The sequence below is a fragment of the Helobdella robusta genome, assembly GCF_000326865.2.
Source record: "Helobdella robusta unplaced genomic scaffold HELROscaffold_2, whole genome shotgun sequence".
Lineage (NCBI taxonomy): Eukaryota > Metazoa > Annelida > Clitellata > Rhynchobdellida > Glossiphoniidae > Helobdella > Helobdella robusta.
In genome coordinates this window covers 1854794-1867650 of record NW_008704083.1, presented here as the reverse complement: position 1 = coordinate 1867650, position 12857 = coordinate 1854794, and the positions used below count along the sequence as shown (strand labels likewise).

Genomic DNA, 12857 nt, shown 5'->3' with positions numbered 1-12857 from the left:
GTTTGCTGAAAGTCACGGGTTTTGTTTACTGAACACATATTTTAGAAAGAGGTTGGAACATCTAATAACATACAAAAGTGGACCATCAGCCACGCAAACTGATTTCTTCGCTGTCAAGCAACCACACCGAAGGCTGTTCAAAAACGTCAAAGTTATACCTGGCGAATCATGTGTCGCCCAACATAGACTCCTTGTGGCAGACCGGGTTGTCAAAACTATCGAAACATAAGTCTAAACAAATGCCTCGGAAAATCAAAACGTGGAAGCTGAAAAGCAATATTTATCGAGAAAAATTTCAACAAATTGTCGCCACACAGTAAGACAACCAATCGCAAGCCAGTACAGATTGGAGTACATACTCTGAAAGCTATGAAGGATGGAAAGGCAGCAGGGCCTTCTATACTCACAAATGACATTATCAAAGCATCTGGTACTGCAGGTATCCAAACGTTACTACAACTTTGCCGTGAAATATGGAGAAATTGCTCAATGCCGACTGAATGGAACTATAGCATGACAGTCCCACTATACAAAGGCAAAAGTGATCCATTGAACTGATGATCATATCGGGGTATACGTCTGTTAGAACACTCCCTGAAAATTGTCGAAAAAATCATTGAGAGAAGATTAACGTCGTGCATCCCAATCGGAAATTATCAATTTGGTTTTCTAGCGGGGAAATCAACAATTGATGCAATTCACATCCTTCGGCAACTGCAAGAGAAGTACCTCGCAAAACATCAACAACTATCACACATTTTTGTAGACCTTGAAAAAGCATTTGATCGAGTTCCCCGTGAAGCAATCAGGTGGAGTCTACGTCGAAAAATCATTCCAGAATATCTTTTTCGACTTGTGATGGAAATGTATACGAATACTAAAACTCTTGTCAGCACAACGGTTGGAAACACAGATGCATTTGACATCGGCCTTGGAGTTCACCAAGGCTCGATTCTTAGTCCACTGTTATTTATAACTGTGATGGAAGAAATCACAAAACCTATATGCACTGGTGACATTTGAAATCTAGTATATGCTGATGATATCGTTTTAACAGCCACGTCTGAGCAGAATGCAGCACAGATGTTTGAAAATTGGAACACCAGACTTGCCGATCATGGATTCAAAGTCAACATCAGCAAAACCAAGCAATGAACACTGGTGAACCCATCCAATCCACAGCTACTGGACGATGGCCCTGTTCAGTTTGTAAAGCTGGTGTAGGTAACAATTCAATCAGCAGTGTAACCAGTGGTGTCACAAACGTTGTTCAAAAATAATTGGTATTTTATCTAAAGTGTCCAATTTTGTTTGTCCTGCTTGCATCAATCCACAACAACAAATTCGAAATAGCACTGTTTTTGAAGCCATTAAAATAGAGAAAGTCACATCGTTTCAATATCTAGCAGATGTTCTCGATTGTACTGGAACAGCTGAAGCTGCCGTTCGAGCACGCATACGTGCAGCCTGGAATAAATGGCATCTCCTTGCCTCTATATTGATGCGGCGTGACATCCCACTACCACTACGATCAAGACTTTATAAATCTGTGATACGTCCGGTGTTGTTATATGGTGCAGAAACAATGACAACGAAACTGGAACAACAACGAACCGACATGAAAATGCTCCGATGGATGCAACGAATTAGTCTGAAGGAACACATCAAATCTACCGAAATCCTGCGTCGTGCTTGTTTAGATGATATAAAGGACGAATGCCGGCAACACCGTCTGCGGTGGTTTGGTCATGTCAAACGAAGTGGAAACAGTGCCATAACTTCTCTTGCAGATGTTCAAGTACCTGGCACACGTCCCAAAGGCCGTCCAAGGAAGTCCTGGTCGCAAACAATCGAGCAAGACATGAAAGTTCTAAATTTAAATGAAATGGATACAACTGATCGTCTAATTTGGCGCAAAAAGTTGATGGCAAAGAAAACAACGTCCTACCTCGGGAAACCTGGTATCTGGACGCAAAACGAAGATTGATTGATTGATAAGTTTTTTTTGGCTAATTTTTACGCAGGACGCCCTTCCTTACGCAACCACAGTTATAAGCGGTGGGCCTAGCCTTTGATGATCTAACATCACTCACAAGGCAGTGAGGGTCAGTTTAATGTCATAACCAGGACATTGGATAAGGCCGTAGCCAAGATTTATAAGGCTGTCGAAAATTTTCATTAATAATGAAAATGAAATGAAAAAAATTCGTTGATAACATCAGGCAAACTAATAATACAAATATAACTAAGAACAATTGTGGTTTTTACAATCCTTCACTTGAATACAAATTTTAACTAAAATTAACAAAATAGAACCAACCAAAGCGGAGTAACAATAGAATAACATATATCAAGGAACAGTGAATCAAACGATTAAATGAAAAAATTGAAAAGGTGTATGTTAACGATTAAATGAAAAAGTTGAAAAGGTGTAAAGCTGCGGTTTACTTCTAAAATTTGTGACAAAAACACAGAATGTATCAGGTTAATTAGAGTGCAAAAAGATTGAAGGCCAGAAAAGAATAACACCGTGATATTTTTTACACAATAGTTAAGACATAAGACAAAAAATACATCTGGTTAATTAGTTTAATTTGTTAGGTTAGTCTACCAACGTTCCCGTAGCAGGAATAGCGATTTCAGTAGTTAAAATAATTGAGGAATTGATCATCATGCTGATCCAACGAAGCAATGAAGAAGTGTAAAAAAATTGAAAAAAAAAGGTAAATCAAAAGAGTTAAAAAAGTAATGTGAGTAAGTAGAATGTATGTAGCATGTAGGTAGAATCTAATTAAGTAAATCAAAAAATCTCGATTCTGGCAAAAACTCTTGCCGATAATAACATGGTTGAAAATTTCTTTCTAATTGCAAATTTTTTTACTTATACTTATGAAGACTGGATAGATGAAACACCAAACTTGAAATTATAAATTATAAATATCAAAATGTAATAACAATATAACAAAAATTACTTTATGCTTTCGTTGTGAGTTTTATATTCCATAACAGCACTAGTGGGAAGGTTTAGAACTCTTTTAAGAGTATCTCGAATGCGAGCTATAGTGGTTTGATCTGTGGCAGTCTTGTTCCATAATGACAGAATATCTTCCTTTAATTTAATTTTTATTTTCAAAATAATCTTGCATTAAATAAAATTTAACATTATTTTCTGAAAAAATATATCAACATTCCTTGAAAAAAATTTGTGGTGAGAGAAACTATCGATGTTATTCATTTAACATAGCTCACTGTAGTTGGTACAAAAATATAATAACGAATTTTAGATAGCTAATATAAATTTTTTATTTCCCGCATTTTCTATTTAGTCATGTTCACTCAGAGACGGTACATCCCGGATTTTCTAAGAAATTAAAGTTTTACTTTGCATATCAATAGTTGTCGATGTGTTGGTGGATCTATCTGTTGACTTCCATTTTCGTTGCTACAAACCCCTTCCTAAGCGCTACTAATCCCACTGAGTCCAATAGTATGTTAACTTCACTGCTAATTTGACGAGATATTGCAGACGTAATTTTGATTATTTGAAGCCTATTTCGTTTGCACTTTTTTTAGTCAGTAGGAATATTTACCAGGTTAAAGAAGGTCAAATAAGTAATGAAGAAGTAATATACTCAGCGCATATGATGCGGTTCTTGCGCATACACATAAATACATGTGTACGTCGTGTGAAAAGGATAAACAGTCTTTGTGGCGAAGATGGTTGAAGATAAGAAGAACATAACAAAGATATACAGATAATATATATGTAACGATCTAAGTGGTTTTGCGTATGAAGAGCTGCAATAATAATAAAGACTATAAAAAAGTGCAAAAAAAGTAAATCGATATTGTTGAGATTATGTTATGTTTATAAATATATTTACATTTGGTCACATTTGTTTACATTTGCAGTAATTCCAGCTAAAGCATTACCACTTGCCATTCAGGATTCTTAAATTTTAGCAAACACCTCATTATATAATCAGTTCTAAAAAAATTGTTGAATAGTGTTATTGGGTTGACTATTACTAACCACTTCTTCTGGCAAACTTTTCTCTCCATCGACACGATGTGTGACAAAACTGTTAGCATTGGTATCTAGGATAATTGTTTTTCAAGAGTTCCTTTATAAATGACTTAAAATTTGAAACATATTCTAGGTTTATCCCAGTTGATTTAATGTCCTTTCCATTTGTGCAGATTGAAAACACTTATGGTTTGTCACAAGGTTTCTTAATCACCTGGCTATCTTTATCAACTAGCCTTCCATAATTTTGCTTTTCTCCCTTCCAGATATTTTACCAGATTCACAGATTAACAACTGATCATGGCTCTTTCGGATGGTTTTGGTATTTCAATATCCTTATTGGCTGTCAATCAAAAACATTTCGCTTCATTAGTCTCAATACATGTACCTCAAAATAGTGCTACTATATTTCGGGTTGGGTAACAAATCAGCCTTTAAAATTGATTTCGTTGATCCGGTATCATCAATTATTTGCACATTACCGTTGCAACCATTCGGTGTAGCCATTTCGGTTTTGGGGTTTATTTCAAAGAGGGAGACCATCAACTTGCTTGCATGACCATGACGTTGATGCATGCAATTTTTGGACATTTTTTGCACTTACGCCGTAAAAGTGTTTTTGCCAAATTTTCAGCTTTTAAACATTTTTCAATTAGAAATAAATTTTTTAAAATATGTAACGTGAAAAAATCGGACTGCGATTGTTACTGCTTATAATTTCATCCATAACAACGTAAATTCTCATACCATAAATTGTGCTTCCAACTAACCACTGTATTGGTTTTAAATATGAGTATAAAAAATGTTTATTAAAAAATTTGATATATTAAAAATGATGCGAAAGGAGATGTTGAAAAAGATTGGATGTTGTTTAATAATTAGATAAAAATGTTCTGGTTATGACATTAAACTGACCCTCACTGCATTGTGAATGATGTTGGATCATCAAAGGAACCAAGAAATTAATAATTGACTATGGTAGTATGAGTTCAATAGTAATGACAATAATAAAACTAATAATTAATAATAACAATTGACCATGGTAATCATGGTAAAATGAGTTCAATAGCATTAAAAATTGCTGGGTGAATATTGCAATAATCATATTATAAAAAAAAGTTAATTAGAAGCAACATATAAAAACTATTGTCAGTTCAGAGCAAGACTAAAATAATAAGTTTTTAAATTAGATTTAAATTCACAGAGGAAGCCAGAATTTCTAATATTCGGAGGCAAAGAATTCCAAACACTTGCAGCAGCATGACGAAATGCTCTTTTCCCAATGTTGGTTGAAGAAATATGTCGAAGATATTGATTATTCTTATTTAGATGAAGAAGACAATCAAGACACAACGGTGAATGTGATGACAACAACTTGAAAACGATGATGGCGATTTCATACTGGATACGGTGATGAAATGGAAGCCAATGAAGGTTTTTCAAATTAGATGTTGCAGATATTAGTTGATTTGGTGGTGTATCAATAATACTTAGTACAACTGGCAGCCCGATTCATCAGCCTCTGGAGACGTGTTTACTGCTTCTGAGATATCAATATCAAACAACGTGCTAGATTCCCAGCCAGATCGACTGTTAAAAACTGTCTGATATGACGTATTTCCTTGATATGATAATTGCACGCTTTAATAATAGATATAATATGATTTGAAAAAGTTAGTTTCTTGTCAAGGATGGAAGATGGAATGAAGAGGGTACAAGGTTTGTGGGGGCTAAAGGTGGAAGGTATAAGATGTGATGGAAGGGGGATGATGGTACGGGAGGAGTTAGTGTGATGGTAAGAGAAGGTGTTAGAAGTGAGGCGGAAAAGCAATGGTGTAATTGTGGTGGTGATGGTGTTTGGAAAGGTAATAGTGAGGGTAATATCAGGATATGCTCTGCAACAAGGTAGGAAGGAAGAGGGAAGGATAGGTTTTATGATGATGTTTCTGACAAGATTGGGCAAACGGGGTTGGATGAGTTTGTGATGTTGTTGAGTGATTTGAATGGTCATGTGGGGGCGGATGCAGACGGATATGAAGGTGTACATGGGGGATGGGGATATGGTATACGGAATGAGGGAGGGCGTAGAGTGTTGGAGTTGGCGGATGCACATATGGTGGTGGAGATTACCTGGTTTACAAGGGAACCAGCACGATTAATTACATATAGGTCAGGGGAGCATAGGTCATGTTGCAGCATAGTATGGTTGTGATGGATGTGGCATCAAAAGAAATTGGGAGGAGGAAGAAGTTAAGTTTGTGGCAAAGAGAAAGACATGGAAGTTACAGAATGCAGAAGTGAGGAAGGCATTTGAAGTGAAGGTGGTTGAAAGTTGGGAGAGTGGTAAGGATGGAGATGTTTGGGAGAGATATAGGGACTGTGTGTTGACTACGGCAGATAAAGAATGTGGATGGACAAAAGAAAAGTGAGACGTGGTGATGGGATGAAGATATAAGAAAGGTTTTGGAGGTCAAGAAGAAGAGGTGTGGAGAAGGGACATGACGGGGGAAACGGAGTTTGAGAACAGGAAGACTAAGAAGGTTGCAAAACGGGCAGTGGCAACTGCAATGACGAAAGCATCAGATAGGTTAATGAGGGAAATGGAATTTGATGTGAGTTTGAGGAAAATGTTCAAAGTAGCAGAGCAGTCAATGAGGGATAGGAAAGATGTTATATGGAATGGATATGTTTGGGATAGATCTGGCAAGTTGTGCATAGAAGAAGGAGGAAAAAGCTCATGTGTGGAAAGCCCATATGGAAAGGTTGATGAATGAAGAAAATGAGTGGCATGGAGATGTGGAATCCGCGGTCACACACGAATCCATAGAGAATGTGACGATGGAGGAAGTAGAGAAAGCAGTTAGAGAAATGAAACTAGGTAAGGCCACAGGGGTTTCGGAAGTGGCGGCGGAACATATAAAGGCGAGTGGGGTGATAGGAATTGAAGTTATGATAAGAATTGCTAACAGTATGTTTGATGATGAAAGTATACCACAGCGTGTTGGTGCCGTTGTATAAGGGCAAAGGAGATGTGAGAGATTGTGAAAGAATGAAGGTAGTGAAGAGGGTGCTTGGGATGGAGAAAGCAGGTGGAGAAGGACGGAGTGAAAGCGGTGTTGCGTGATACTGAGGCGAGTGACAGATGTGAATGGCGTGGAGGGGTATTTCGGTTTCATCATAGGCAACCCCCGATCTCGGGGAAAATGTCGTCTAAACGTGTGTTGTGTTGTTGTTTAATAATTAGATAAAAGTTACGCTACAGCCACGATGAGAATTAGTTTGTTTTGTATTAGATAGACCTCACTTTTTTTTTAATGAATTTCATTTAAAAAGTTAATAGCATTTTTAGATTTTAAATTTTTCACCGAGAAAAATAGTTTTTTAAACACTTATCTAATTTATCTCCTCTTCATAACACATTATCCTCTTCATAACACATTATATTCTGGGCATGACACAAAAATTGCATCCACGCGTGCTTTTGAGCAAAAAGCTAGGCGCTTATAACTGGTGGCTGTCGTCAGGATGGGTTTCCGCTCATTGTTGGATTACTGACTGGCCGCAGCATGGAAATCGCAGAAATGCACAAGCGTAAAAGAAGCGGAAATCGAAAGGTGTCTGTCATATCAACTCAAACAAAGAAAAATATAAACTATTCTGGAATGGCCAAAAGATGGCCAAAATGGTGTTTGAATTTTTGTCAAAGAGGTACTGGATATTAAAAGGATTAACTCACGTCTCGTGTGGATTAAGACTCGCCTAGAAAAGTAAACAATGACTATTATTTCTGCATACGCACCACAGAAAGGCGAATCAGAAGAGATGAAAAATAACTTCTGGGCTGCGTTCTCTGACACAATCTCAACAATACCAAAATCTAAAACAATCCTGATTGGAGGCGATCTCCTGGTTGAAAAGAAAATAGATGGTTTTGACAACGTGCATGGCGGTTTTGGCTATGGAAAACGGAATGAAGATGGCAACTGCATCATTGAGTTTACTGAACACAAGTTTTAAAAGAGGTTGGAACATCTCATGACTTACAAAAGTGGACCATCAGCCACGCAAATTGCTTTTTTTCGCTGTCAAGAAACAACACCGAACCGAAGGCTATTCAAAAATCTCAAAGTTATAACTGGCGAATCATGTGTCGCCCAACATAAACTAGTACAAAACGTCAGCATGAACGGGACACTTGGTGGTGGAATGACAGTGTACAAAATGCAAGAGCTGAAAAAAAAGCTGCATAAAAGCAATGACAAAATCAAAGTCTTTTGATGACCACCAAATTTTCCGTGAGAAAAACAACTATGCAAGACGTCAAGTCGCACTGGCTCGGACAGATAAGTGCAGGGAGTGGCTCACTAAAAGCAAAGGTGAACAAATGAAATCTCTGTATCGTATAGCACTAGCTAAGCGTACGAAAAAAGACATAGTTGGTGCCTCATGTATCAAAAACGACAGAAATGAGATGGTTCTTGAACGAGATGAGATCAAGCTACAGTGGAATGAATACTTCAACCGTCTGTAAAATGAAACAAATCCCATCAATGTCAACTTTGACGCTCCACCCATCGAAGGTCCGATTCCAGACATCACTGTAGAAGAGCTTACAGAAGCTCAGAAAGCTATGAAGAATGGAAAGGCAGCAGGGCCCTCTGGACTCACAAATGACATCAAAGCATCTGGCTGGTATTGCAGGTATCCAAACGTTGCTACAACTTTGCCGTGAAATCTGGAGAAATTGCTCAATGCCGACTGAATAGAACTATAGCACGACAGTTCCGCTATACAAAGGCAAAGGTGATCCATTGAACTGTTCATCATATCGGGGTATACGTTTGTTAGAACACTCCCTGAAAACTGTCGAGAAAATCATTGAGAAAAATTTAACGTCGTGCATCACAATTGAAAATTATCAATTAGGGCAATACCACAGGTTTTTGTTTTGTCAAAGTTTACCTTTAGCCTGTGTTCGGCGAGCTGGTTATTCCAGACCTAAAACTTTCTGGCTGCGTCTTGTTCCGGGACCAGCATATTATCAGCATATATCACATTCCATATGTTCTCTGAGCGTATCGGTTTGGTAATTTCTTCCATCATCGTGATGAAGAGCAGGGGGCTTAGTATTGATCCTTGATGGACGCCGACGTTAATGTCAAATTCATTCGTGTTACCGGCTGTTGTGCTGACCAGAGTTTTTGTGTTAGTGTACGTTGCCATAACCAGCCGAACCAGATAATCGAGAACAAGCTGTCTAGGTAGACTCCACCTGGTTGCCTCACGAAACACTGTCAAAAGCATTTTCCAAGTCCACAAAGACATGGAACGGTCGCTTTTGCTTTGCCAAGTATTTTCCCAGTAGTTAACGAATGATCTATGGTGGATCTCCCTGCCATGAAGCCGCATATTGAAACGTACAACAGTCTTCTCTCAATGACTTTTTCAATAACTTTCAGGGGAATTCCAGAAGACGTATACCCCGATATGAGCAGCATAAGAATACAAAAATACACAATGCACAAAAATACAAAATAAAAAAATAAGATATACTTACTTGGAACCTAATAGAAATCACTGCCCCGCATAATTCGTCACCTACAACAAATTGCTCTCCCAACATAGCTAATATTAAATTCTCCCAACATCTGGAAGCCAATCCTTTTTTTAATCGTATCATCCATTTTCCTCCATTGCAATTAGCATTGTCCTGACAAGATAAAGTATATTAGAAAAGAATAAAAATATAATAAAATATATAACTAAATTTCAACATCTTGAACACTATATAATTTTGCATTTTGCAATAAAAAATATTATACATAAAATTGATTATTGAATAATTTTTACAACATCAAAGAATTGTTAATTTTAATGTCATTAATAATAACTTGTTGAATTGAAAAACACATTCAATAGCAACCGTAAAACATTTTAATTTATATAGCATCAGTAACACACACATATAACCATTTGGGATCAACGATAAATGATTGAGAACTGGTAAAAATTAATTAGATAAAATTTATTTCCTGTTAAAATTTGATCAGTAATTTTAACTTATCAACCTCTCTCTAACCATAATTGTTTTTCCGAAATAGGACAGAAGTGACTGAAAAAAATTTTTTTGCGACAAACACTTGAGAAGTTTATTTAATAGCCCGACAAAAATTTAGGAAGAAGAAAAAGTGCCTCACTTTCCTAAGCTGTCAATTACTGGCAAAATTGCATGTTTCTAAACAGATATTGGTTATGATGCAAATTTTTGATATTTTACGATCCACCAACTGCCCGACTGGTCTTCTCACTTGGTACGGCACAAAAATTTCGATTATTAGATTTTTTTCTTTAGCTTCAAAAATTAATTTCCTTAATTGTACACGTTGCTCTTTTGCTAGGTCATCACTAACTTTCAAATCCCTCATGTTTTCACATAGCAACTTGATATTAAGCAATCTACGCGAGAAAGTAGTACGCGTGTGACCAATGTAGCTTTTCACAAAATCACAACACAGTGGCACAGGACTCGTAAAACGGTACAGGACGTTTGTTCTCTCTAAGGTGGTTACTGTTTTTTATTATATAACGAGATTTGATGTACGATTTGTATTATAGTACTATAGTATAATATTCATTCTTTTTCCATATTTTATTTTATTTCCATATTTTCAAACATACATTTGTATCGTTTCATAATAATGGTACTAGAATTTATCATAATGCATATATTCATTGACACTAATACCAACCCATCACTACACAAGAGTAATGCTTACATTTTCATTCCAAATATCTATTTTTATCTAATTTCATTAAATAGAAATCAATTTAAGACAAAGTTTGATAAACGACATCATAAGAGATCAGATTGGAAAAGAAAAAATCTATAAAACGGTAAAAAAATTAGAAACAACGAATGACAAATTTAATAAATAGTATGAATTGGAAGGACAGGTTTGAAAAATTGTTGTAAACTTGCTAAGAAATGGACAGACAAAATTCTAGAATTTGTTGGTGTTAAAATGTTAAAAACAATTAAAATAGCCATAGATACTAAAAATTTTAAGGGAAAGTATCTTAGAAAGCCACAAAAAAGAGACTCTTAACAACTTTAACAATCAATTTACGGATTAAAAATAATTAGATTGAAGCCCATTTATATTATGATAGTGAATAAAAATATTGTTTTGAAAAAATAAATTCTAAATAAATCATTTAATTTTTTTGATAACACAAAACAATTGTACAATAAAAAAACAACTAAAACTTGACTAGAACCATAAAAATATTCTTGAAATTGATTATAACAATGTTTATCTACAAACTTCCCACATTGGCCTGATGCCCTCTTTAAAAAGGTGATAGACGCTATGACCGGTTAAATCGCCAGGTCTAATCATGTGACTGTAATACCTCCAAAACTGTTCCACCTTTAATTATAAAATATGTTAAATGTAATTTATGCAGTGCTGTTTTCATTTCCAAAAGTTTAAAAATTTAGTAAAAAAAAGCAAAAATAATTTTAACATCCAAAAATATAACCGAAACGAAAGAACCAATTTTTTTTAAATTTTGATCGTAGGACTGAGAAGACATTTTTCCAGGAGTTCTTTTAGAGAACCATAAAGTATAAGTATACTGAAGAGGGTGCTCTCCTATTCCCAATTTTATCTGTTGAAAACGTTTAGCAAAACATTAGATGATATAATCAAATAGATCCTTCCTCTTACTATTTCTTCTGGAAAATTTTCCAAATCTACATTTTCAACATGTTCTTCAGAGATCAATCTAAAAATAGAAATTTATCAAATAAACTGATAAAAATTATTAGTAAACTAGCAAGTCAAAATAGTTAGATAAAATGATGAATTTTTAGGAAATATAAGTAAAAAAAGCTGGTATACATAAAATTTTTAAGTTTTTAAAAAAACCTATTTTAACTTGCAGATTATCTCAACTGACAAATGATAACTCTAAAAGAAGTCATAACACAAAATAACTTTAAAAGAAAAAAATAATTAAGCAAATTGATTCATTGGTTGGATGACATCAGATAAAGAAAACAGCGTTAGAGGTAAAGAATGGTAAAATCAGCAACGCAACTATAATTCAATAGCCTATGGGAAAGAAGCCACATTAGAAACAGTTCTGAAGAAAAAATAGATAGCAACAAAATAGAATATTGGCGTTATGGAAACGTTTTTTAAATGTTTGTTTTATATCAGCTGTGTTTCTCTTATGAAACAATGACAGAAAGTACAAAAGGAAAAATGTGGCAAAAACATTTCCAACATCTACTTCGAATGATGGAATGGTTTCCAAAAGATGATGGAGATTTTAGGAGAGGACTCCGCTCTATTCCACACTGCAAAATGTATGCTTTTATATATTACTAAATCCTTGTATCGGTCTGGCTAACCAACATAAAGTCGATCTCACACTAAAAATAATTCAACATCACTGCAACGGCTTAAATAAGAGTGCTGAGATCGAAAACCATCTCTTCAAACAGCATCTCCTCTATTGCTGCTCAGCTCGTTCCAAGAATCGGTGTATGCCTCTTACCGGAAAAACCTAAAAGAGGATAGATCTCCTTATATTGATCCACTACAGCATTTTCTTTGCTATCAAGCAGCTCCTGGATACTGTAACGGTAGAGCCAGGGGATCAAATGAAACAAATAAAAATTATTGTCTCGAATCCAAAAAATGTTTGAAAAAGTTGATTTTTTTTTTAAATTTCACCGATTTCAAAGCAGTGTTGCTCAACACAAAATAATCTATCACAAAATAAATGTTTTTTTAATATTATAAAAGTATCTTATAGTCGT

The 12857-nt window shown here is 35.5% G+C and overlaps 1 protein-coding gene across 1 annotated transcript; it reads right to left on the bottom strand.

The window, feature by feature from the left end:
- Positions 1-2968: 2968 nt before the first annotated feature.
- Positions 2969-11689, bottom strand: HELRODRAFT_64314 (hypothetical protein; the record flags this gene model as incomplete). Its single annotated transcript, XM_009017111.1, has 4 exons — positions 2969-3109; positions 9585-9737; positions 11353-11457; positions 11570-11689. Coding segments are annotated over 4 exons (519 nt in total), but the record flags the coding sequence as incomplete, so codon positions are not given.
- Between the last annotated feature and the right edge of the window lie 1168 nt (positions 11690-12857).